We start from the raw sequence: 27563 nt of genomic DNA on the forward strand, positions 1-27563 counted from the left end.
GATGACATAAGTAAATTTCCTTTCGAAGGAATCGTATCCCAATCAATTTCCTCGCCTCCTCCTCAATTTCATATAAGATCCACCTGTTTCCTATCTTTCAGCCAAAAATAACTAAAATAAAATCTTGCCTTTTGTTAAAATTTCCACATAGCCTCCTTTTCGGCCGAAAATCGTTACTTTTTCGCAAAAAAAATCAACAAGTAGGTATCCATTTCCGTTCCCAAAAATTACCTAAAAATCCTGTTTTTTTTTTTTTTCAATAAAAATGTCGATGACCAAAAAATTTCTCCCATTTTTAACGGAGATTGCGAAAAAATTCCATTTTTTTGAGCCCAAAAATTGTCAAAAATTCGCGCTTTTCCATAAAAATAGTTTCATTCTTACCGTTTGATAAAAATGATAAAAATTTTGCGTTTCTTGCAAAAAAGTCTCCATTTTTTACGTAAAATTGCCATAAGTTGCAATGTGAAAAATCTCACATTTCGAAAAAAATTGCGACAAAATTTAATTAATTTTTACTTTTTACTTTTTTTTATTCTCGAAAATTACAAATTTTCACTAAAATTATCTTTTTGCTTTAAATTTTTCTTCTTCAAAATTATCTAAAAGCCCGGCTTAAGTATGTACTTGCCAGAAATTTCTAAAGTATCTCTACCTACTTACCTATCTCTTTTTGCCAATAATTTTCACAAAGTTTCTTATTTTCGCTAAAATTGTCAAAATTTTGCTTTTTGCCAAAAATTGCTGTTTTTTCTGAAAATTTCTAATTTTTACTTTTTTCAAAGAAAAAGTCCAAAGAATTGCCTTTTTCATCAGAAATTACCAAATTCCTTACTTGGCTGTCGAAAAAATTGTCAAAAAGTCTCGATTTTTCATCAAGCAGTTTCAAAAATTTTCCAATTCGTGATAAGTATTCTGATTTTTTTTCTATTTCTTTCTGTGTTATAATGTATTCGCTCGCATTTTGTCACTTATTTGGCTACTTTTTTTTATGTATGACATTTCACTACTTTCTGGTTGATGGGGGGGGGGCATGCTAAAATTTTGAGGGCCTTATTCGGTGCATCCACCAAAGGCTTCCCATCGACTCGATCTACGTCTGTCTAGGGGGCCAACTTGGTTATCTTGGGAGGGGCTGATATGGCTATGGGTCATTCCACGTCAATTAAACCAAGAAGTGGTAGGGGGGTTTGGCGATTTTTTTGAAATTTTTCTTGCGGAAAGACCTTCCAAAGGGATGACCAATGGCGCAAATCGCAGCCCTCTAGCCCATTTTTAAAGGCAGCCAGGGGGTGTCAAAGTTTTCAGTGAACCAAAAATATCATCCATTTCAGCAGTGGATTACTCGATAACCGCGGTACCTACCAAAATGGTACATTTTCCCGTAGTTAGGGGTTTTGAAAGGCTTTTTGGTGATATCATAAAAATCAGTGTTGCCACTTTTTTTCGTACAAAAAATTAGCTCAAAAAGTTTCAAAACATAGTTTTTACATCGTTCCAACTCACAAAAATTCTGAAAAAAATATATTATGGACAGCTTTTTATGCTAAACAACATATTACAAAATTGAGATTGCATTATGTCGTAAAGTCGATTTAGAAAAATTTTAAGTTTGCGAAAAAAATGGGATTTTTTGATTTAAAACGTGAAAAAAAGTTTTGATAGGTGAAGTTGACCCATTTGACCCTTATTTTTACGTATCTGTTGATAAAGTTGAAAACCCCCTTTCACTCGATGAAATAAACTAACTCCTCACAAAAAACTCCAAATTCGAAAAAATTCAATTTTCAATTTCAAACATCAAAAAAAGTTTAAAATTATTCAGTTGTCTTATTTTGACCTCTTTCTGACGTATTTCATGAAAAAGTTGATACTAAAAATTACACTGACAACAAAAAAAATGAAAATTCGTTCATTTTTTGAATTTTTTCGAATTTTGATTTTTTGTGAGAAGTATATTTCATTGAGTGAATGGGTTTTTTCAACTTTTTCAACAGATACGTAAAAATAAGGGTCAAATGGCTCAATTTCACCTATCAAAACTTTTTTTCATGTTTTAAATCAAAAAATCGCATTTTTTCACAAACTTAAAATTTTTTAAATCAACTTTGCAACATGTTACCATACCAATTTTTTAATATGTTGTTCAGCATGAAAAGTTGTCCATAACATATTTTTTTCAGAATTTTTGAGAGTCGGAACGATATGAAAACTACGTTTCGAAACTTTTTGAGCTAATTTTTTGTACGAAAAAAAGTGGCAAAACTGATTTTTATGATATCACCAAAAAGCCTTTAAAAACATCTAACTATGGGAAAATATTCAATTTTGGTAGGTATCGCGGTTATCGAGTAATCCACTGCTGAAATGGATGATATTTTTGGTTCACTGAAAACTTTGACACCCCCTGGCTGCCTTTAAAAATGGGCTAGAGGGCTGCGATTTGCGCCATTGGTTATCCCTTCGGAAGGTCTTTCCACAGGAAAAATTAAAAAAAATTGCCGAACCCTCCTACCACTTCTTGGTCCAATTGACGTGGAATGACCCCTATGTGAGTTCATTTCACTCGAAAGAAACTTTTTAGAGGGATTGGAACTTAAAATTTTCGAATTTTAAAAATTTTTCTTCAAAGTTTGATTTTTTAAAATTTTTTAAAATTAAATTTTTTGTTTTGCCATGTACCTACGTAGAGCAATAATAAATCATAAAATTGCTTTTGACGAAATTAGCGAGCGGATGACCTATTGAGACCTGACTATGACGTACTCGTATTTTGTGTAGATTACAGATTGATACTGCACAGGTAGGTAATCCCAAAGCTAGACAGATTCGTAACCAACTACCCACCTACAACATGGACGTAGCGAGCATGTACTTGATACTTTTACATATTACTACGCTGAAGTACGTACTACGTACACAATACACATTAATTTAATAAACGCTACGTAAATAAATACATATGGTGTATTCTTGGTGCAAAGTTTATCACATGCGGGTCTTTCTCTCTCTCTCTCTCTCTGCCTCCCTTTCTCTCTCATTTTCTTTCTTTGAATTGGTACTGTAATGTATTACATATTGTGTACGAACTTGAACGAGTATCTAGTACGTGTCTCGATACAGATACAGACCTACAATAAAATGTAAAACTGAATCCTACACGTAGATGTAGAGCTCCATATGTATCTCTATCTACAATACGCAATGACGACACGAGACTATGCGACGCTCGCTCTGGCTTTACCACACATGTAGTATAATGTATTTCATACGAATGCGAATACGAATACGAATACGATGATATACAGTACGTCGCGTCATTTAATAACGCGGATGAAAACAATAATTATTACATATACTTATTTCTCGTTACACATTTCCAACTTCACACACATCTACACATATCATAATAATATACTAAATAGCATATGTGTGTGCAGCTCGTAAAATATACTTGCGAAAAAAACCGCGAGCGTACACACATACGCGTATGCACGCAAACACGAGTTAACACGTTAGAAAACAACGTTTAAAAACGAATAACGATAAAAAGCCGACACATGACTTATCAGCTGGCGTAAGTAGGTATGGGTGCACGATAAATGAAATTTTGCTAAACTTTTCATAATATAGACGACCATGCTCGACGTATAATTTAGAGCTACCTATGTAGATACTCGTACGTATGTAGAAGGTAAGGTAAGGTAAGGTACCTCGTACATTATGCACACGAATGCACTACGTAGACAGGCAGGCAGACAGACAGACAGTATTACTCAAGCATGAAGATATACGTAGCATACCACGTAGATATAACCTGGGCACATGGGGCTATTGGAAGGGAGGAGAGGCACGATACGATCGAGAATTATAGACCATCTTACCCGCAAATCCACGAATGTCTCCTCGACCTAGCACTCCTTGGTACCAAAAGTATACCCGGACAGGAGGATTCCTTATCCGGATCGTTTCTGTGGAAGACCGGCACCGAAGATGACCATCTGAGAGACTCGGCGGCGGCTGCGGCGGCGACCGCAGCCGGCAGCTTATGATCGCCGCCGGTCGCCGACCCCGACGATGGGGTGGTGGTGGTGGAGCAACAAGAAGAGGAAAATTCGTCGGTGATGAGTAGCCGAGGTATGGGCTTTTGCGATTGCGACGACGACGAGTTGCATTTTTTTTCACACTCTTCCAACGTGCTCATCGATACACAATGTCGAGAAAAAAACTACGCACCATAACAGCACAAGCACAAGCACAAGCACAAGCACATATACCGCACGCCGCACGCCGCGAAATGAAATTTTCTACTTTACGTAATACACGAGTAGGTAATAGGAGGTATACTACGAGTAGACTATACGTATTATCTCGGTAATGATTTTGATTTTTTTTTCTTCGCTAGCAATTTTTTTCAGCCGTATGAACGCAGCTCGACAAGCACATCGCCGTATACGAGTAGAAGAGTGTAGTCGGAGACTCGTAGTTGTAGTCGTAGTCGTAGTCGTAGTCGGAGTGGCAGTCGCAGCTTCGGCTGTTGTGCGGCGGATGCCGGGCGCGTAATTCACAAAGGCACGACCCTTCGGAGCGGAAAACCAAACGCAAAGGAAAAAGGCACATTAACACGGAACCGGGATCGGGAACGCGAGGCGCCGTTTACATCGCGTATCACACTCAATAAACACAAGCGCAACTTGTATACTGATCAGCACCAAGTAAAAAAAGTTGATACCGAAAAACCGCTGTGCTACCGTCGTCGTAGTCGTCGTCGGTGTACGGTATAACCGCCGCCGCCTGCCAATACGCGACCGTAATACATTCTTTCCCGCCCCCACCGGCTTCGACTTCGGCTTCAGCTTCGGCTTAGCGTATCGTATAGCTTTATAGCTTTAGCTATACGGCTGCTCTTCGAGTTCGACGAGTTGGAGTTGGACTGCACTGCACTGTACTGCACTACACAACATCGACACGCTATTCGCTAAACCACCGGCATCCGCATCCGTACCGTACCTCCACGCCGTCCAAAAATACATAACAATAATACAGGTAAATAAAGAGTTAGCTGCCGAACAGCTGATCGTCGCATCTTAAGGTCATGCCATGCCGTACCTAACCAACTCCGCCACCGCCACCGCCATGCAATTCTAATCCAGGTAAACCATTACCATCTCTCGTGTCTGGTTTTAGTGGTTTCCACTAGGCAGGTACTTCTACATACTTCCTCCTCTCACTGCAGTATCTTTCCATATCCATTTCCAACCAGCTGGACTATATTCGATGCAGCGCAGTCGTGCACGTGCAATCAGCAATCATCACACTCACTCTTTTCTCCTCATCTTACGTGCTTTATGAAAACCTACTGTTCTCAATTCTCATGAACGTTCAACACCTTGACTTGTACTCGTAAATTACCAAAAAAGAATTTTTTAATAAAAATAGGAAAAACAATATTGAGAGCAGATTACCTAAATGTGAACTGGAACGACATTATTTTTTATTCCTACCTAAACACTTGAAACAAAAATTGATAATTTTCGAATATTCAAAGTAAATATCCCTGCTTATTTGATTTCACTACACTTCGTCTGACTTTCAAGTTTTAATGACTTGAAAAAAATTGAAAAACTTGGGAAAACATTTTTGTTAAATTACCTACCGGCAATTTCTATAAATTACTGGTAATTCTGAACTAGATACCGGTTATTTAATGGTAATTTTTAGTGAATAACTGACAATTCTCAGTAAACCACTGGTAATTTTTAGGGTCATTCCACGTCAATTGGACCAAGAAGTGGTAGGAGGGTTCGTCGATTTTTTTGAAATTTTCCCTGTGGAAAGACCTATCGAAGGGATGACCAATGGCGCAAATCGCAGCCCTCTAGACGTTTTTTAAAGGCAGCCAGGGGATGTCAAAGTTTTCAGTGAACCTGAAATATCATCCATTTCTGCGGTGGATTGCTCGATAACCGCGATACCTATCAAAATGGAACATTTTCCCATAGTTGGGGTTTTGAAAGGCTTTTTGGTGATATTATAAAAATCAGTGTTGCCACTTTTTTTCGTACAAAAAATTAGCTCAAAAAGTTTCAAAACGTAGTTTTCATATCGTTCCGACTCTCAAAAATTCTGAAAAAAATATATTATGGACAACTTTTCATGCTGAACAACATATTAAAAAATTGGGATGGTAACATGTTGCAAAGTTGATTTAAAAAATTTTAAGTTTGTGAAAAAATGCGATTTTTTGATTTAAAACATGAAAAAAAGTTTTTATAGGCGAAGTTGACCCATTTGACCCTTATTTTTACGTATCTGTTGAAAAAGTTGAAAACCCCCTTTCACTCAGTGAAATAAACTCCTCACAAAAAACTCAAAATTCGAAAAAATTCAAATTTCAAACATCAGAAAAAGTTCAAATTTATCCAGTTGTCATATTTTGACCTCTTTCTGACGTATTTCATGAAAAAGTTGATAAAAATTACACTGACAACAAAAAAATGAAAATTCGTTCATTTCTGGAATTTTTTCGAATTTTGATGTTTTTGTGAGGAGTTCATTTCATCGAGTGAAAGGGGCATCAGTACTTGGGTAAATGGGTATAGTGTTTGAACTGCACATAATTGGTATACAATGGAATATGATAAAGTTGTAATTGAAAACTGTCTACATTTTGCCACTTCTCCAGATGTGTCTTTAAAGGAGTGGATCTCTGGGTATCAATGGGCTGCTCAAAACAAAAAAGTGATTCAAATTCCAGGCGATTCCAGCGCTGCTCCCTTTTTTTTCACTACCTCCACCACAGCCAAACACTCAATTACTCCCAAATTGATCGAAACCTTCAAATCTGCAGTCTGCAGACAAACATTGGAAAACTTTTGACGAATTCCTCAAACTCACACATGGAATTTGGAAAATCAGCATTGTATCGAACAATTTGGAATTATCAACTTGTTCATGCCCTTATTTCATGAAAAGAACAACATGGAAACATGTACTTGGAATGCAAAGTTGTCAGAAATGGATTCGGGCTCCCCCCAGGCGAAATCCATTTCCTTCGGCAAAAAACGCAAGAGTGGGAGGTCAGCTAAATCCAAAAGGGCACTATTGGTGCAATGAAAGTTTTTTTTTCTATCAATTTGCAAATGTGTAGATGTGTAGTCTCTTTTTAATTGCATAAATTGCCGTTTTTTATTCATAAAATTTGTCGTTCCTAGATACTATTGTGTCGTGAATTTCGCTTATCCGGTTGTCGTGTAAAATAATTATTTGTCGTTGAATGCATTTTTTTACCCTGCAATATAAATGCCTGTCGTTGAAGTAATTTTTTTGTCGTGTTTTTTGTGGGCCGTGGTATTTATTTTTTCTGTCACTTAAACCCCCTTATTTTTGTCGTCCATTTCCCCTTTTTTGTCGTAACGATAAATCATACCCTTTAGGTTGACTGAAAACTTTGACACCCCCTGGCTGCCTAACGGCTAGAGGGCTGCGATTTGCGCCATTGGTCGTCCCTTTGGTAGGTATTTCCACTGGAAAAATTTCAAAAAAATCGCCGAACCCCCCTACCCTCTTGGTTCAATTGACGTGGAATGACCCACATAGCATAAACTTGCGAAATAAATTTTCAATTCTTTTTCCACCTACCCACTGAAGAAGTTGAGGGGGGGGGGAAATGCTGAGAATTGTAGCTCAACAGTCGACAATCAAATTGTGTCAAGAGCTCTCGAAAAGTGAAAAAAAGGTGAAAAAAATCTCGAAAATTTGTACCTATATTGGACTGGTCTCTTTTAATCCCCTTCTTTAAGAGAGGATATCTGCGATTCTTCCAACGCGAACGTAAGCAGAGTTGTCCTCTCTGTTCAAAAGCAGCTCTCTCATGTCGAAAAAAATCAAAAAAAAATTGAATAGGGTAAATGTGCCTAAGTTTGCGCACCTAATTTTCAAACAGTCACTACTTTTTATGAAAAGGAGCTAGAATATTGAAATTTGTACAGAAGGTTCTTCAAACATTTAGCTATGATTTGCGCCAGAAATAAAATTTTTAATCGATTTATTTTTTAATATTTTGAACAAAAACCAAAAAAAGTCAAATGCGCAAACTTTTAGGCATATGCCTTCCTAAGATTGCGCACCAGTGAAAAACATGGAAATTCGTCAAAATTATTTAATTAATGATGAAAGCAAACAAATCGTCTCACACGAACGTGCATTTGAAACTTCTGAGTGAACCACACTGGAAATGCGCTCATATCTGGTATTTCCAGCATTACACCCATTTCTCCCTAGCTTTTGACAAGGAGTAAACTCTATACGTATATAAGGTGTCATTTCATTCAAATAAATTGAGTTCTTGATGAAAATTTCGAAAATCATCATTATTAGTCTAGAAAAGTAGCGAAAAATAAAAATCGCAATCCTAGGCACAGGGGTGTTTTTTTTTTTAAAATTGAAAAATTGAAACCTAATTAAAGCAGAAAATACTTGAAATATGTGCTTGTTATAATCCCCAGTCAATGACGAATCTAAAAATAGCTTATTTAGATCTCTACTGCCATTTCCATAAAAATTGTCACGTGCGACTTTTATTGGAAAAGTTATAAAAAAATTTGAAAAAAAAAGTGTTTCGCTTGTCAGTTGGCAACACTTGGTGCTACCATCACCAAAAAGCGTCAAGTATGGTCATTTTGATTCTTCTTTCAAGTAAAGGTGGTATCAATGTTGTAACTCTCACTGGTTCTGAGAAATCGTTACTGCGCAATCTTAGGTGAAGCGCGCAAACTTAGGCACATTTACCCTACAACGAAAGTCGGAGACGATTTTTAAAATTCTTTCAATATCTGAGTCACGACATGACATGGTTCTCCTATAAAAAGATTTTCAAAGTTGGAAAAAAATCAAAATTTAAAATTTTTTAAAAATGGTAAGACTTGACAAAACATACTAGCAAAGCACCGATGTACCTAGACCTACGTTTATATGAATTATCAACAACAACAACTGAAGAAATTTCCGCAAAATTTAGCCAAAATTACATTTGAGAAAAACATTCAAAAGAGATGATTAAATGACGAAAAAGTACCCATATAAAAACGATCAAAAATTGATGAAAATTCTCCATTTCCAAAAGCGACGAAAATTGGTAAAAGTTGAGAAATTTTAGCAAAAATTATGTTGCTTTAGTAACACGAAATTTCATAATTTTTTATTGATTTGCAGTCGCTTCGGCTTAGTGCTTAAAATTTCCAGTCTCGCCTCGCCTATCATATTTGTTTCCTTTCTCCTCGCTTTCGATCCGCGCCTTTCCCTTTTCCACCGTTTATCCTCATTCATTTAAAATCTGTACCTGGCCTTTTCCTCAGCTGTTTTCTCTCCACTATGCATGTGCCATGCCCTGCCGTCACGCACGACCCGGTCACACACGTAGTTACTTAGTCTATATGTATTTTCGTACAATCCGTGACATGGTGATGGCGATGGCGATGGCGCCCTGGCCTCTACTCGTATTTTCTCATATACACCTTTCGTACGTGAACGTGAACGTGAACGCAGCACATCAAATACCACGACCACGACCACGTACCTAAACACGATTTTCCTCGGCTTTACACACGTACTTCATTTCCTAACCCATCCCTAACGAATATTTCAACCCTTAAGCCCCGAGCCCCAATTCGCGGGCATACTCGTATATTCAGCGGTCGCGATGCCCATACTTACGAGTGTGATGACTATATATACTCGTATGTAGTATACCTATCCCCTCATCATACTTTGACGTCGTATCAGTGTTTTATGCATAGTCTACGTAATTATATGTAACTACGAGTATATCTATATTGTGAAAACACCACACACATCCGATTTCGGATACATCAACGACATACTCGTATGTGTACGAGTACGATACGCTATTTACTATATGTATATAGGTACGTAGTAGGTAGTAGGTACATTATACATAGACATACCTACCTACACATAATATTATACAAACACATGTTAGCTAGCGTATGGGTAGGCAAGAGTCACTATACGAGTAACCCTAACCCTATCTACGATACACGATGGTTCATTTTCACCCCTTCTGCCATTCTACGAGTATGCATACAAAACGCTTTGGGCACCTCCCACCCGCACTTATCGTTTTGACGACTCTCGTGAAAATTAATTACCTATCGTATCTGGAACGAGATTTTCCCCACAACGCAACGCAACGTCACCCAATTATTTAAAAAAACACACCGCTAAACTTAAATCCTATTAACGGCGAATCGGTACAGGTTTTTTACTTTTCTGCCATCTGCCATAGCCGACGACTACCAAGAGATGGAGCCGACACGACAGAGGTACATGGAAAAGCTCGATGCTCGATTCATTTTCACAGCCAATCGTAAAAAGTCGCCGAGGGTGTTTCGAGTGATTAATTTTTCGGTCGATTTGATTCGTCGTTCGCCGGGAAAACCATCCACCACCCTTCTTCAGAAGAAAATACGAGTAGGTATACTTATGAAAATTTGTTACACGATTCATTAAAATAGGTACATCTACATATATCAATTTCCAATCTAATCTATATTTTCTGTCTATAGTCCCCCCCCCTCCATCATTTTATGATAAGTTTTGAGATCGATTCTCTCGAGCTTTTGATATTTCAGTTCATGAAAATTTATCTCAAGTCTGTTTTTGAGGAAATTTGCTGCCGAACACCAAGACTCGATGGCGCTAAAGGTAAGATACGAGATGATATTACGCACGTACCTTAGTTTAAAATGTAAAAATTCGAAGAATTTGATGTTATTAAAAATTTCTTCATTTTTCTACTTATGTATATGTAATTGATGACATTTTTCAGTGTAAATACCAGTTACGAATTGTGCTGTTCAAGGACGAATTGACGTGGCGATACTTTAGGAAAAAAATCTAGGTAGGTACTTACTACCTATTTCAAAAATTTATTCCCCATTATAGCGATCGTAGCGCGAGTAAACATGTTTTTACTGGGATGAATTATAAATAATAACTACGAGTATTTGCTGCACTTGTTCGAGCCGGATTTTTTTTCCATCGTTTAATTTAAATTACAAATTTATCGTGTTAATAACCTCATCGACTCGTCGTTGAAAAACAATTCGAGAATTTTTGTTTTTTACAGGCAAATCCGTATCCAAATACGAGATGAAAAAATGATTTTCTGGAAATATTACTCGTATCTACTCGTATAAGTATACCTATGTAGTTTGTACTTTTTCAGACAAAATTCTACCATCTTATTTTGTTCGATTTTATTGTTGGTCACTTTTCCTTGGCCTGGCCGCAGAAGCAGAATTTACTGAGCCATCATCACACCATTGTACTCGAATGAAAAAATAGAATAAAATAAAATAAAAAATATCAACCACGCGGTAAAAAGGAAAAATTTTAATTAAAATTCATGCGAAATTTAACCCAACTGTCATTTCTTTTTTGTCAGAGAAGAGACCGGAGACCGAACGTTTTTAAATTAAAATATACACCGAGAAAAATAATATCAACCGACGAGACAAAAGCTGTTAACATGTTTGTGTCAAATACGTCGCGATGAAAATTTTCAAGAAAAAGACGAATTTATCCAGCAGATTTTGTCTCGTTACACTCGCATATTGGAGAAAATTAATTAAAAACGTTACGTCTATTTCTCCGTAATGTACGACGCGACGTACGTCTACGTAGTACGTACCGTGCGCTGGCAGCGAGAAATTTCCAAAGTTCCCAAAGCGCTCTTTTATGTATTATAGTAGCGAATTAAATTTAGTATGTACCTAAACTCTAAACTCGTTTTCGTCCCTTGCAATAAGGTCGCTCAGTTGCATTTTACGTCAAAATTTACACCAATTTAACCTTTTTTTTTGAGGGGGGGAGGTGTTATCTTCTCCCTTTCAGAATTTACTCTTACTAAGGCTAATTAAGAATTGTTATTTTCCTTTTTCAATTTATGAAAGTTTCAAATATGGAATTTTTTAGTCTAGGAATGATACTTTCGTATTTCAAGAGCGGAAAATCGATCTGTTTTTAAATAATTTTTTCGTTTTTTTGGCTCTAAATTTTCAGAATTTGAACGTCGAGTTTTTACAAATTTCAATTTTGAAAACGATAACTGATCAGCAAACAGACCTAAGCGAAGCGAGGGCAAAAGCTAGTTTCCAAAAGTCAAGAACTATGTGTTTTTTTAAAGTGAATAGTGTATTCTGTTTACTTAGTTTAAACATTTTTTAAAATTTGAATTATACATTTTTTCAAAGTATAATTTGAAGAAAAAACACACAGCAGTCCGAGCCAAGCTAGGACGAAACGTTTTCAAAAATTCGTATTTCGAGAAGTGTAAAAAACAATGTTTTTTAAGTGACAAGTCGCATTTTTTTGACCCCACAATTTTAGAATTCTAATATCTAATAGGTACCTACCTAATTAAAAATTCCAATTTTTTTTTTGTTAAACATGGAGCTCCGGGGCTCTCTAGGCCAGTCCACCCTCGGAATCGTACATCGATCGATTCGGATGATATTTCAAGTGAGGATGCAAAAATATTTCAATTTCAAGTTAAAACTCGGAAATAGAATCGGGAACTAATACCTACGATCTGCCGACTCGACCGAGCTGAAATTTGCTTACTCGAAAGAGAACAGTTTAAAACCAAATTTCGAGTAGCCCGAGTTGATTTTTCAATTTTTGATGAATTTAAAAAAATGGCGGCAAGTTTCTAGCAAATTGGTAGGTAAGTTTAGGTAGTTAGGTAGGTACATTAATTTTATGCAAAAAAAGGCAAAAAAGAAGAAAAATCCAAAAATTGTTTTATATACCTTCTACCTACTGAAGTCGATTTCCTCCCACCCTTGAAATCGGGCCACTTTTGAAAAGATCTGGAGGCCTCCTCCCCTTCCAAAAAAATATATATATTTTGCAACGATTTTTGAATTTTTTAAAATAAAAATTGTCAAAAATTCTAAACGTGAACATTAGGACTTGAAATTTTATGTATACAGGGATTTTAATACGTGCTCTTTCAATCTGACTCGGTTTGGTTTGATTCAAATCAGAGAGTGGCAATCCAACAGGTTCCTTTGTAGGAAAGAATTTAGGAGTAAAATTTATATGATTTTTGTTTTGTTGAAATTTCACGTCGTCGTTTACACGGAAGTCGATTTTTTCAATAATCCGTCACTTTTTCTTCCAAAAAAACACGAACAAAAACAAAACAAAAAACTCCAAACATTACTTATCTATTCGGTAACATTAGAAGGAGAAAAGCTCTACATAAACCACTATCATTAACCTCTTTTCGCCTTTTCACAACGCGAGACCCTTGTCATAATAATTTATTCTGTGGAAATAAAAAAATACACGCCAAAAAAAAAGACGAAAAAAAAGAGGGAAACAGAAAAAACAGCAATTTTACGAATACGAGTAAAAAGATCTCGAAAGCGTTTAATTCGCTCAACCTCAAATAGAAAATGTTATCGGGTGGAATTTTTTGCGGCTCTAATTCATCTCGAAGGAGTACTTTTGGTATGATTAAAGGACTACACTATACCGTATAATTCTCTGACATTAGTCTGGCCAATGAAACGCATTTGGCTGCATTATTTTTTTCGCAAAGCTCATTACCAAAAGAAGGCCATCCTCTATACCGTTTAAATAATAACAATAAAAAGAAAAACAGCGATAATTAATCAGCGCCAGTTGGACACTCATTCTCCTACCATATAGCTGATATGTACCTATAGGTATTCTTACACGTTGTACACGTGTTGCTTTACTATTACTGTATGTAGGTACTTGGCACTAATTCGATAAAATTTACCATTTTGTATAGGCGTAAATTTTATAATGAAACTTGAAAGAAGATGAATTTGCGACGATTAGGCTGTATAGTGTACAGCTGACACTGCAAGTATCTATATGAACGAGTATGTAGAAAATGATTCGAGATTATCGACTTGCCTATCCAATATCCATACATGCGTAATTGCGTATGCGGTGCGGCTGCGGCTGCGGCTGCGGCAGTTGACGGTCGTCTTGATAATTTTAAACATTAAGCCGAATCCGTAATAAGCACCGCACCGCGCACGCATAGGCATACGAACGAGTATTCATACTCGTAATCATAACAACCAAGATGAAAACTACGTCACGCATTCTATTGATTACGATGATACATAAAATCACGCGATGATAATGAAAACTTGCCGTTTTCAAGTTCACGTTCATACAGAACAGCGCAGCTCTCGCTATTTTACTCATTACACTTAATACCTATGTACTTATCGTCAGGTACGTTAGTTAGAGGTGTACTTAGGCCTAACCTACCAACGAGTACGAGTACGAATAGAATAGATATAATATTTCTATCTCTCTGGTCTCTACGCATCCATATGAGACACAGGCACGAGCACACAACACTATACACTCATACAGTAAGACAATCTCGTTAAAACATTTTGTCTTTCTACAAGAATAACTTGTTAATCTTTGATCTTTAATCATAGTGTAATTTTTTACGAAATTTATCACCGTTCTCGTTAGCTCTGACCTTATGGACTACTGTGGTGACTCTTCACATTACTTGTCAAAATTTCAACGCCTGATAAATCAGCAAACAAATCACATTCAAGGCGAATTGTTCTTCGATTCTAATTTGCATACACTTACTTACGAGTACTTACTCGTAGTACAATGTGACTACGAAGCTACGAAGCAACTAATGGAAACGAACGTAGGAACGTACTATTTCAGTCGCAAACAATACGTACAAACTTCATTCGAACTACGTATTGTAATGCTTTGGACTTCAATTTGGCATCCATAAACGACAAAACTTGCAAAAAATTGTCATCAACACGAACATTACGCGGATATACGAGTACATATTGTATATTTTCATCCATCATCCAAAAAAAAAAATCAATTGAAGGCATTCTCAAATCTTATTTTTCTTCGTAGAATTACAAAGTCAAGAAAATTTCGAGCAATTCGGGTACTTTTGGTAATTTTTATTATTTTTTTTGAAAGGGTATTCCACGGTAAGATAGACGAAATGGCCCTGTTCCCAGATTTGGAAAATTATGATGGATTATTGTTGGGCACCTCCGATGAAAATTTTAATCATTTTTGCCAAAATTGTACAGAAGTTTCTTTTTTAAAAAAATTATAAAAAATCCCAACTGTTATTAAAATTGCCAAAAAAAGTCCTGTTTTTTGACAAAATTCTTGAAAAATACCTTTTTTAAAGAAGTCATTTTTTTTGCAGAAAATGACCAAAAAACTTTGTCAGTAGCAAAAATTTTGAAATTTCCTGATTTTGCCGAAATTATCCTAAGAAGTCTTTGTTATGTTTTTTGCCTAAATTATCAAAAAAGTCTCGTTTTTGTGACAATTGTAAAGAAGTTTCATTTTTTGTCTAAATTATAAAAAACTCCCAACTTTTGTAAAAATTGCCAAAAAATTCCTGCTTTTTGCCAAAATTGGCAAAAATTCTTGCTTTTGCCCAAATTATTCTAAAAAGTCATGTTTTTTGCCAAATCATTGTCAAAATTCATTACTTGTGCAGCCACGTGGGCTAGAGACACATTTTGAAAATTACAATTTTTTTGTGTTTTTTTTTTTGCCAAAATAAACACATAAGGTACCTATTGTAAAAAAAAGTTCTAATTTTTCAAAACTTCTGCTCTTTGTCAAAATTGTCAGCAAGTTCTAATTTTTTTGACAAAATAATATTTCTTGCAGAAATGACCAAAAAACTTTGTTAGTAGCAAAAATTTTGAAATTTCCTGATTTTGCCGAAATTATCCTAAGAAGTCTTTGTTATGTTTTTTGCCAGAATTGTGTGCAAAGTTCTGTTTTTGCCAAAATTATCAAAAAAGTCTCGTTTATGTGACAATTGTAAAGAAGTTTCTTTTTTTGTAAAAATTATAAAAAACTCCCAACTTTTGTAAAAATTGCCAAAAAAACTGCTTTTTGCCAAGATGTTCAAAAAAATCCTTTTTTTGTCAAATCGTTGTTAAAATCAATTTTTTTGATGAAAAAAAAAATGTTTTGCCAAAATAAATTCATACTAAATATTGTAAGAAAAAAAAACTTTGCTTTTAGCCAACATTTTCAAAACTTCTGCTTTTTGTCAAAATTGTCAGCAAGTTCTAATTTTTTGACAAAATATTGCAGGCTAAGACCTTTTTTTGGCAATTTATCCGAGAAATTCTGTTTATGCCGAAATAGTCAATGCTTTTTTTGACAATTTTGACTAAAGTGAGGATTTTTAAAAATAATTTTGACAAAAACGAGACTTTGTTCGATAATTTTGGCAAAATCAGGAATTTTTGGCAAGTTCGCAGTGACGATTTTTCGCATTATCAGAAAGTGCAGGTACTGAGCGTTTTGATAACCTTTTGACCACGTTCTCTCGGGTGAAATTTGACGCTTAACATTTTTCGTCCTATACATTTTTCGCATATTTCGCATAATTTTGCAAAAACACGCGGAAAAACGCGTATTTTTCAGGGATTTTCACAAATATGAGCCTTTTGCAGACAAAATTTCAATTTTATGGATTAATAGGAAGAAAGAACTTGTAAAAAGACACATTTTGGCGAAAACAGTTTTCACGATAAACCATTTAGCCCGGAGCTGTGGCGGTTCAAAGTTTTCTTTTGTCAATTTTACCCCCACCACTATGATAAATTTTTTTGAAAAAAATCATGTTGAAAGGCCCTGGCTTCCCCTACATATTCCGCGTGGTACCAGAATTTTCTATTCACTACTCACAGATACAGAATTTTTCTCCCAAAAAACCGTTTTTCGGCTATACTGTCCAAGGAGGGGGGGGGGGGAATTCCCTCGAAAATTTTCAATGGAGGTACCCAACAATAATCCATCATAATTTTCCAAATCTGGGAACAGGGCCATTTCGTCTATCTTACCGTGGAATACCCTTTCAAAAAAAATAATAAAAACAAACAAAGTTGGAAAGATGATGAGATCTACAACACTTCATAGTTCACACCTACCCCAATAATTGCGATGGTTTTAGACCGTTTTGTAAACCTCCCGAGACTTTTTTGAAACGCTAATTTTTGTAAATACGTACAACAGAAGGCTGCAGTACAGTGGCGGATTGGCCTATGATGTTCACTGGCGATCGCCGGGGGTCCCGAAACACCAAGGGGTCCCATGTTAAAACCGAAAATATCTTGGAAGTAAAAAATTCTAATAATAAGTACCTATCAATAAGTGACAAATTTGCGAAAGTATAATCGCCCTACTTATATATTTTTGTATTGTTTTTCAATTGGCTACAATGCAAAATAGTCAACGTCTACCTTTCTGCCAAAAATAGCTAAAAATCTCACCTTTTGTCAAAATTTCCAAATAGCCTCGCTTTTGGCAAAAAATTTTACTTTTTCGCAGAAAAATTCAAGAAGTATTCATTCCCCTTCTTAAAAACTACCTAAAAGTGTACTGCTTTTTTACCTAAAAAAATGTCAATGATCAAAACATTTCTCCCATTTTCAACGAAGATTGCGAAAAAGTACCAATTTTTCAGCCAATAATTGCCAAAAATTCGTGCTTTTCCAAAAAAGAAATACGCGTAGTCATTCCTGCTTTTCGCTAAAAATAGTCAAAATTCTCGGTTTTTTAACTGAGAAACCTGTAGTTTTGAAATTGGGCAGCGGTTCTCTTCCGAGGACACCTCTTTTGTGTGACAACAGCTATCTCGAATTCGCAATTGAAAAATAACTCGTGTCCTTGCGTCATACAGGTACTAAAAATTTCAAAATTCTCAACAATACGAGTATGCATGTAGGTACATATACCTATAATCACAAAACTCAAGATTGAAATTTTGCAAAACTGCCGACCCACTTTACACAACAGGAACTTAGAAATATGCTATCGTGACAACAGCTCAATTTCAAATTCAAACAAGAGATAAAAATTACATCTCATAAACGCTTCTTCTTCATGGATAAAAACATTTCAAATTTTTTCTGCATTCAAAACTGAAATACGAACCATGGATTTAGAACAAAAACTGAAATCTACCCAACTTATATTTCTGCTCCAATTTTAACTCGATCTATACCAACTTTTCCCCATTTTTTACATAATCTGCGAGATAATTACCATAATCTCCGCGATAAAACGATAAACTGAAAAAAAAAAAAAAAAAAAAAAAAAAAATAGTTATCAACTCGCGGATAAACTTTTTCAAAACTTCGACAATTATGCAGCGGACAGAGAGAGACAGAGACAGAGACAGAGAAAAAACATTAAAAAGTTATCTACAGGAGTTATAGGTTAACTGACACTTTGGTAATTTTTCAATACGAGCGAAAAAAATTACCAGTTACTAGTACGCGTATCTCTTCGCTAATCAATCAATTTAACGTTTGATTAATGCTTTTCTATGTACCGAATCGTTATTATTCGAGTAGGTATTGTTTCGAGACACGGCCAAAACTAATTTTCCACGGATGGGTAATAGAGCTATATGGTGCGAAAGGCGACAAGGTTTCAATATCGAATAATTATAGGTAGGTAACTCACAAAAAAAAAATTGGACGAGCACGAACTATTGAAAAAAAAAATTTCTCGCATAGTTACTTACTTATATGTACTTACTACTTCTTAATGGAAGTCAAAATCTATAAAATGTCGACAATCATCAATTGCTTGGGGGGGGGGGGGATTGCGAATTGAAATAGATGTGATAACTCCGGAAAGGGGCGAGACAAAAAAAAGGGAGTTGAAAATTTCTTCTGCGGCGCTTTTATAATTTACGTCGAGTATCTATTACGAGTAACATCTTAAGGTTATTTTCATTTGAATTCGGATCAAAGGCGATTCTGCAGGTAATTTTATTTGCACTTGAAAGTTTCTCATTATTTTCATAATTTTTTCTTTAGACTCGACATTATACGCTCTACTTCCTCTAACATGCTACTTCACTTCTTCCATCCACCATCCGCCATTTTCTGGTTTGCATCCCGATTATACGACATTTTTAAGAAGCTAAATAAGTATCTATGTAGGTAGGTATTAGATGAGAAAACATGAAAGTAGTAGATCGATTGATGAGAGACTCGTCGTACCTATTATTAAACCTTCACAAACCGTATTCGTATGTGTATGTCAGGTATTCACGCATCTCATACTCGTATCTATAGGTATTAGTGGTAGGTATAGGTAATATTGGAGACGGAGAGTAAAGGAAGGCGGGCGACAACGTACAATTTGGTCGGAAATTAAAAATTTATAAGCATAACACTCGAGAAGTTAGTTGTTAAATTGAACAAACAACGCTTTCATTCGACGCTTTCGTAATATCCGCAAAATGTATTCGGGCTTTTCAGTTTTCGCTCACATCCCTATTCGGATATACTAAAGCGGAAGAAAAACAAACGTACCTAATCATTCGACGGTATTAAGGGGTATACGTTAGTAATCGAGGAACAGTTCTTCAGAGACCTTTTTCTGTATATATAACCTTGGTTAGGGCTTCGCCTTCGCCTTCGCCAGCACCCGTACAAAAATATACAAGTACGTACTTAGTTACGAATACCATTCGCGCCAAAGTAACCTATGTACTGTGACTGTGGTACGAGTAGATGAACGTGGTGATGGGGTTATGGGTACGTTTAACGTTTACATGTCAAAAGGGTATACGAGAATAGCTCGTCGAATAGACAGTGACAGTTCTCGAAGATCATATTTCCTATTAGTCGGGGAGCCCACTTAAGGATAAATTGCACCCCCCCCTCAACGATCCTTCGAGTCAATTTTTTTCTTAAAGGGGGGAGTCCTAAGGAACATTTCTAGCCCTTGTACTAAAAAAAAAGTGGCCCTACTTACAAAATGGCGGCCATTTTGATTGACAGGTCAGCCGAAATCGCAGATTTTCCGTTCCAACATAGAACTTGCACAAAATTTTTCAAACTGTACAAAGATAGATCGAAAGAACAAGCAAAAATTTATCACCTGTCAAAATTTCAAGCGCTAAAGTGCGTTTTTCGATTTTTGGCGAATTTTTGAAAATCAAATTTAGACCAAAAATGAGGGAAAAAATCAAAATTTTACCAAATTCACCAAGAAAGCTGAAATTTGGGATTCGCCCTATTTTCGACATGCCAAATCGATTGGAAACTGTTTAAAACTGTTTTGAGCAGTTCTGGAGCCTCCAGCAGATCTTTGAAACTCGAAATTCTCACAAAATTTCACCAAAATGGAGTTGCAAAGCTGAAATTTATTCTGTAAACTAATTTCAATGCGCTACGAAGTACTGCAAGTGAATTTCAAGTCGCTTTGTAGCCTCCGGCGACTTTTTTATAATTCCTGGAGCCTCCATCAGATTTTTGAAACTTCAAATTTTCACAAAATTTCATCAAATGACGGTGGAAAGCTGAAATTTACTGTACACTTCAATTTTAACATCCTCTAAAGACGACTTCAAGTGAGTTCAAATCATTTTGGAGCCTCCAGCGACTTTTTGACAATTACTGGAGCCTCTAGTAGATTTTTGAAACTTGAAATTCCCACAACATTTTACTAAATGGAGTTGGCAAGCTGAAATTTACTTCGGAAACTAATTTCAATACGATATGAAGTCGACTACATGGTGGTTTCAAATGGTTTTAAATGATTTTGAAGCTTCCAGCTACTTTTTGGAAATTTCAATTTTCCAAAAAAGACCACATGACCTCTCAAACAGTCGCTGGAGGCTCCAAATCGACTTGAAATCCGCCAGCAGACGACTTCGTAGCGTATTGAAATTAGTTTGCAGAACAAATTTTGACTTCCCATCTCCGTTTGATGAAATTTTTTAGGAAATTTAAAGTTTCAAAAATCTCCTGGAGGCTCCAGTAATTGTCAAAAAATCGCTGGATGCTCCAAAACAACTTGAAATCCCCCTGCAGTTGACTTCGTAGCGTATTGAAATTATAGTTACGTGCAGTGTAAATTTCGGCTATCCAACTCCATTTGATGAAATTTTGTGGGAATTTCGAGTTTCAAAAATCTGCTGGAGGCTCCAAAACTGCTCAAAACAGTTTCCAATCGATTTGCCATGTTGAAAATAGGGTGTATCCCAAATTTCAGCTTTCGAGGTCAATTTGGTAAAATTTTGATTTTTTTCCTCATTTTTGGCCTAAATTTGATTTTCAAAAATTCGCCAAAAATCGAAAAACACACTTTAGCACTTAAAATTTTGACAGGTGATAAATTTTTGCTTGTTCTTTCGATCTACCTTTGTACAGTTTGAAAAATTTTGTGCAAGTCCTATGTTGGAACGCAAAATCTGCGATTTCGGCTGACCCCTCAATCAAAATGACCCCCATTTTGTAAGTAGGACCACTTTTGTTTTGAGTACAAGGGCTAGAAATGTTCCTTAGGACTCCCCTTTAAAGAAAAAAGTTGCCCCGGAGGATCGACGGGGGGGGGAGAGGTGCAACTTATCCTTAAGTGGGCTCCCTGACTGAGCAACGTGTACTACTGTGCTATAATAATGCCAAAGATCAAAAGTCTTCAAAGATATGATCGAGGAGATGGAAGGGAGGTGTATGATGGTATTCTTCACAAGGACCGTGGATCAACCTTCATCAAGGAAGTTACAGGTGGTAAGGTAACGCTATAATGAAAGGCATTCTTCGAGAAAAACTCAAGTTTAGGGCAATCAACCCCCCTCCCCCCCAATGGGGCCCAAAGAAGGGTTCAATTTTTATTCCAACTTCATATTCGTGTTCAGGGGCTTCGATTCATACGAAAATGACAACCATATTGTCAACCATTTTCAAACCCTAATATAGGGTAGGGAGGTGCCCAATTGCCCGTGGATTCAAAATAAGCTTTTTGAGGAATTGTTGCATTTTCTCTAGTTTTTTAAGATTTATGCGCAAAGTTTCAGAACTTCGTCACGAGTATTTTTTTTTGGCAGAGTTTTTCAAGTTTTTAAAGATGGCCGACCTGGAGAAAAAATTGTTTAAAAATTCTAAAAATAAGTAGCACCCGAACATATTTTCAGAAGGAAAAAAATCTTCTGCGCTTGAATTAGGTTCGGAGATATGGCGGCTTTTAAGTGTTCTTTTGTCAATATCTGTCCCCGGGGGGGGGGGAGGTGCCAAAATGAGACACCCCCCTCGAATGAGACATTTTTTTCGTCATTGTGGACAAGGAGAGTTGGGGGAATAATTTTCAGATCAATAGTTTTTTTTTTTTAGAGGTGTCCAACAATGTTCAATCAAAATTTCAAAAATCCTAGGACAGGGGTATTTCACCTACGAGTATTTTACCATGGAATACCTTTGACTCTTTTATGAAATTTTCAACATTTGAAAATTTCGAAGGCTCCAGAACTGTTCAAAATGGATTGAAACCGTTTCCGAATGATTTGGAGGTAAATTTGATAGAATTGTGATTTTTTTCACATTTTTAAGCCAAATTTGATTTTTAAAAATTCGCCAGAAATCGAAAAAACGCGCTTTAGCTTCAGCTTGGTCAGGTTCAAACATTTTTCTGTCAATTGAGATACCCTCCTTGTAAAAAATTTTAGGATAAAATATGAGGTGGTAAGTAATAACCAATTACCTTCAGGTGGGCTAACAACTTGAGCGTTTGCATTCAACTTTGGTACGAGTATGTTTCAGGTAAGCATACTTTCGACGCACAAGGTAGGTAGGTAGGTACATATGTAATAGGTACATGTGTATAACACTACTGACTACTAAAGTACGAGTAGGTATGTATTAGGTAATGGTGATTTGAAAACTTACCTAACGTTGGCAAGAGTATGTCGACGACTGCGAAGATATCGATTATGATATTTTTGTAAATCACCGATGCTTCCCTGCTCGGCCTGCATTCTGTTCAATGCGATGCTGGAGATACCGGCGCTCGCGCTTCCGCATGTATTATCCGAACTAGTGCTGCTACTGGTCGCCGACCGAGTCCTCAAATTACGTTTCTTTTTGCGGCTCTCGCACTTTTGCAATTGCGGATGCTGCTGATAAGCGCCGGACGCCGATAACGTTGACAGAGACGTTTTCACTTTGTTTAAAATCAACAACGAGTTGGAACTTTCGGATATGGGATCTTCTTCGAGCTGATCGTCTTCCTCTTCGATATCGTGCAGCTCCTTGATGGTCAGATAGTTGTTCAGACACGTCGTCTGACCGCCCCCTCCGCCCGCCTGATCGCCGCCACCGGCATCGTCCTCCTTGGGCGGATCTGCTGGGCCGCTACCTTTGCCGGACGGACTCGCGGACGATTGCGCTGCGGCGGATGATTTGGAATTTGACGCGGAAGCCGCGGCTGCGGCGGCGGCAGCAGCGGCAGCGGCGGTGCCCGAAGCCGAGTTATAGCTGGCGGCAGAGGTCGGCGCCTGAGCGGATCGTGGTTGCGATGTTAGGTGGGTCGCGCCGGCGCCGTCGTTACGCGTCGACGAAGGATCTCGCGACTGCAGCTGCTCTGCGCATCGGCGGCAGCAGCAACAATTACCTTTGCACACAGCACCCCCCACTACGCCGGTTTTATTACGGCGAAATGATAACTTCCTTTTTCTTCTGCTTCTTTTCCACTGCAGCGCCGCCGCCTCCTCGCGATTTTCTCTTCCTCACGAGCTTCTTGTAGATTTTCCTCTTCACCAGTACGAATGCTAGTACGACTAGGCTGCTACGATCATCGATTCGCATTGAGGCGCTTATTTATCGAGATGTCCGATACCGTCCACTTTCTACCGCACGCGCACCTGCAATCAAACGAAATCGTACGTCTTTATAAATATACTCGTATGTACATCTACACGAACAGCTGCATCAAATTCAATAGATACATATGCATATATCATCATTAGCAAAAATGCAAATACACAAGGAGGAACAAAAGACTCTTCCTCAACGAATTACTTATACGAGTAGGCATTAAAAGACGACAACGGTGAAAGGGAGAAATATATACTCCTAGGCGTAAGAAGAGCGTTTGTCCTTGAAACCTCCCAAAGAAATGTACATTTCTTTCCCTTCACGAGATTCATTTCAGTCTAAAAGTGAGATTTCACCCCCCAAAGTTCCATATGCCCATAAACGAATCATTGTCCAAAAAAAAAAAAAAAAAACTGGCAACAGGTACACCATGCTATGAAGATGAAAAGTACCTGACACGTCGAACAGAACCAATTTTTCTCAAATACGCAGAGCATCCAGCAATATCCATAAAAAACGCGCATCCGAATTACTGAAAAATTTGTCGACAAGGAATCATACTCGTATTCGGGTGGGTTACAAAATAGCACTGTGTTCGGTATCTATTCAGTTCAACACAACTTAAATGTTTACGTACTTGTGACACACTGAGTGAACGTATTTTTTTTTATTTTTTATTTTTTTTTCAAAATGTAGTTTGTCGCCAACAAATTGTGATAAAAATGATAGCGATGAGCGATGCCATTATATTCCAAAATCAAGTCGTCATAAAATTCAAAAAATAAATTAGATAAGCTCATCAGCAGATGAATTTAGTACGTCATTCAGCTATTATGCATTATGCACGGAATGCAGATAAAATAGCACGTCCAATCTGATAAATTATCGACACATAGGTTCGTTGAAAGAGTGCGTCATCCACACCACTGAACCAAATTAGGTAAATTTTTGAAGGAAAAAAAAATGAAAATCTCCGAATCAATTTTCACACCGAAGTCAATCACAGGTCATTTTCGCTATTTCTTGAAATTGATTTTCAGAATATAGGTACCTATTTCAGTATTTTGATGGGCTCGCTTCATCTGGAACCTCCAGCCAAAAATTGATTTCCTTCCAGGGTTCTAGAATCAAGCCACCAGTTGCCCCTAAAGCACAAGTCAGCCACAGAGGACACTCGCGAGTAATGCACTCGTACAGTAGCATAATTCTGAACAAAACGTGGAATAATATTGCGAGACAATGCTATTCGGCAATCCTTCAAGCAAAAGCCGGACACGAAAATTCTGATCACCCTATGAGCCGAAAAGTCACACCAAACTGTCACTGAGGACACTCGATTCGCAAGAATGTCGCGTAATGAGGCACTAATCCAGGCGACTTGGCGAGAAAAGTTCAGGTGGACAATCCTCTTCAATGAAGTAGGAAAAAAGGCTGGACAATATCCTCGAGGCAAGGTATACTATACACTATATAGTATATAGCTATACACACAGTATGTCAAGGAAGTAGCACCCTGGAAAGACAAATGGTAGAATTAAAAGCAAGAAAATTATTTGTAATCAAGCAGAGGAAGTGAATAACTTTTCGTCACTGTGAACATACTCCGAGGTCACAGCAGCTATATGCTCAGCCAAAAATCAAAAAGCAGTAGGTGTTCATAAAATGTATGTGGAGCAGATAAAGCATTTTGGGCCAAAAACTGTTACATGGATCCAGGAATTGTACAACACCTGTGTAGAAACATCAAAAATACCTTGATCATGGAGACATGCCCATGTCATTGCTATCCAGAAGCCAGGCAAAGACCCAAATGACCCTAAAAGTTACCACCCTATATCGTTACTATGTCACCTGTATAAGATATTTGAGCGAGTGGTCCTAAATCGAGTAGCTGAGAATATTGACAAGAACCTAATCAGTCAGCAGGCAGGTTACCTGGGAAATCTTGTACTGGTCAGGTCCTGAGTTTAACACAGCCCATTGAGGATGGTTTTGAACAGCGCAAGGTCAATGGTGCTGTGTTTGTAGACCTCACAGCAGCATTTGACACAGTGTGTCATCGGTTACTTCGGTACAAGATTTATGAACTGACCTGGGACTACAAATTTACAGAAATCATCATGACACTGCTTAAAGACCGGAGGTTCTATGTGACTTTAGATGGAAAGAACAGCACTTGGAGAAGGCAAAGGAATGGCTTGCCGCAGGGAAGTGTCCTGTTGCCCATCCTTTTTAATATCTACACCAATGACCAACCAATTGGAGGACCTGCACATCGCTTCCTTTATGCAGACAACTTGGCGCTCACAGCATGGTGTGACACATTTGTATAGGTGGAAGATACACTGAATCAGGCAATAGAAGAACTCGACGAATACTTGTTCATTCCACCTGTGAAACCGTGAGGCCAAGAGATAGCTCAACATCCAATGGGGAAACACTGCACTGAATCACAATGACCACCCCAAATATCTAGGAGTGACACTGGATAGATCACTCACCTACCAGCAACACTGTGAAAAAACCAAAATGAAAGTGGCTGCTAGAACAAATCCAATCTGAAAGCTGGTAGGGAGCAGACGGGGAGCTAAACTAAACCACAGGTCCTGTGCACATCAGCACTAGCGCTGTGTTATCAAGTTGCAGAATATGCTTGCCCAGCATGGGAATGATCAGCACATGCAAAAAAGTAGACGTGCCCCTGAATGAAGCCTGCCAATTGGTGACAGGATGCCTCAGACCAACTCCACTCACAGCTCTGCATTGTCTCGCAGGGATTGCACCACCAGAAGTGCGTAGGAAGGTGGCTGCCAGAGCAGAAAAAAATAAAGCAACACACAACCCCCTACACCCCATGCATGGCTACAACGAATTACCAGAGAGCAGACTAAAATCAAGACAAAGTTTCCTGAGAACAGTGAATGAATTAAGTGCTCATGCCGAAGTTGCAATACTATGAGCGAATCATTGCCCCAAGGCAACTAACTGAAGTACAGCCTATGGAAAAGGCTGAATAGAATTAAAAGCGGAACAACACGCCCAAAATCCAACCTACACAGATGGCACTTGGCTGATGACGATCTGTGTGAATGTGGCGAGGTACATGATGACAGACACCTTTTCAGGTGTCGCTTATATGGTGACTTTGATGCAGACGAACTGAACTGGACAATTGATGACGAGGGGATGAAGTTCCTCAAGTATTGGGGCAAGAAGGGAATTTAGATACTTCATATTGCCGACTGGACAAGAGGAAAAAAAGTGCCCATGTGGCTACAATTTCCAAATGGAAAGAGCTGACGAGATAAACGAAGCGGCGTCGAGTAGCAAAAAATAAGGGCCTTTCAAAAACTCCTTTGAAAATTTCAGGCCCATATGCTCAGGATGCCTAATACAAATTGAAAAACCGGTTTGGTCAAAAAATTCAATCCGGTTTGTACTGGTGAAATGTACATATTCTACACACTAAGGCGACAAAAACGTACTTAATACGAGTACATATCGCACCTCGGGAGTAATAAGGTGACATCTCAAAAAAGTGAAATTTTACAGGAGAGTGATTTTCTTTTTTTTAAAAACTTGATTCATTATTTTTATCAACTTATAATTAATTGTGAGGAATGAATAGCACCTCATTTTAAAGATCCGGTATCCTACCTTCATTTAGCATAAGAACACTTTGAAAAATAAAATCTTAAAGAGGAAATATTTCAATGTTTGGAAAACATTTTGAGTTAGAACCTTTCATTAAAGTTGATGTGGAGGCGAAAGGAAGCGTCCAAAAAAAGTTCATGTAAACAAAGTTGTAGAGAATTAAATTTCCAATCGACATAATGCCGTTAGTTT

At 37.4% G+C, this 27563-nt stretch overlaps 2 protein-coding genes across 6 annotated transcripts in view; both read right to left on the reverse strand.

Annotated features, from left to right (window-relative positions):
* The window catches only part of dnc (phosphodiesterase dunce), a 474861-nt gene that overhangs the window by 313806 nt on the left and 133492 nt on the right, over window positions 1-27563 (reverse strand). For 3 of the 5 annotated variants that reach the window (XM_065356107.1, XM_065356105.1, XM_065356104.1), the window contains exon 1: window positions 3885-4680. In XM_065356107.1, the coding sequence (XP_065212179.1) occupies window positions 3885-4204 (320 nt within the window). In that variant the 5' untranslated portion in view covers window positions 4205-4680. Of the gene's footprint in view, window positions 1-3884; window positions 4681-22790; window positions 23765-27563 lie in introns of those variants that run through there. The other 2 variants (XM_065356110.1, XM_065356111.1) reach the window with 1 other exon arrangement.
* On the reverse strand, window positions 22885-23850 carry LOC135840670 (zinc finger protein ZIC 2-like). Its single transcript, XM_065357297.1, has 5 exons — window positions 23825-23850; window positions 23740-23764; window positions 23634-23688; window positions 22939-23484; window positions 22885-22895 (listed from the first exon to the last, which is right to left on the reverse strand). The coding sequence occupies exons 1-5, from the start codon at window positions 23848-23850 to the stop codon at window positions 22885-22887; spliced, it is 663 nt and encodes a 220-aa protein (XP_065213369.1).

This window comes from Planococcus citri, chromosome 3, assembly GCF_950023065.1.
Source record: "Planococcus citri chromosome 3, ihPlaCitr1.1, whole genome shotgun sequence".
Classification (NCBI taxonomy): Eukaryota; Metazoa; Arthropoda; class Insecta; order Hemiptera; family Pseudococcidae; genus Planococcus; species Planococcus citri.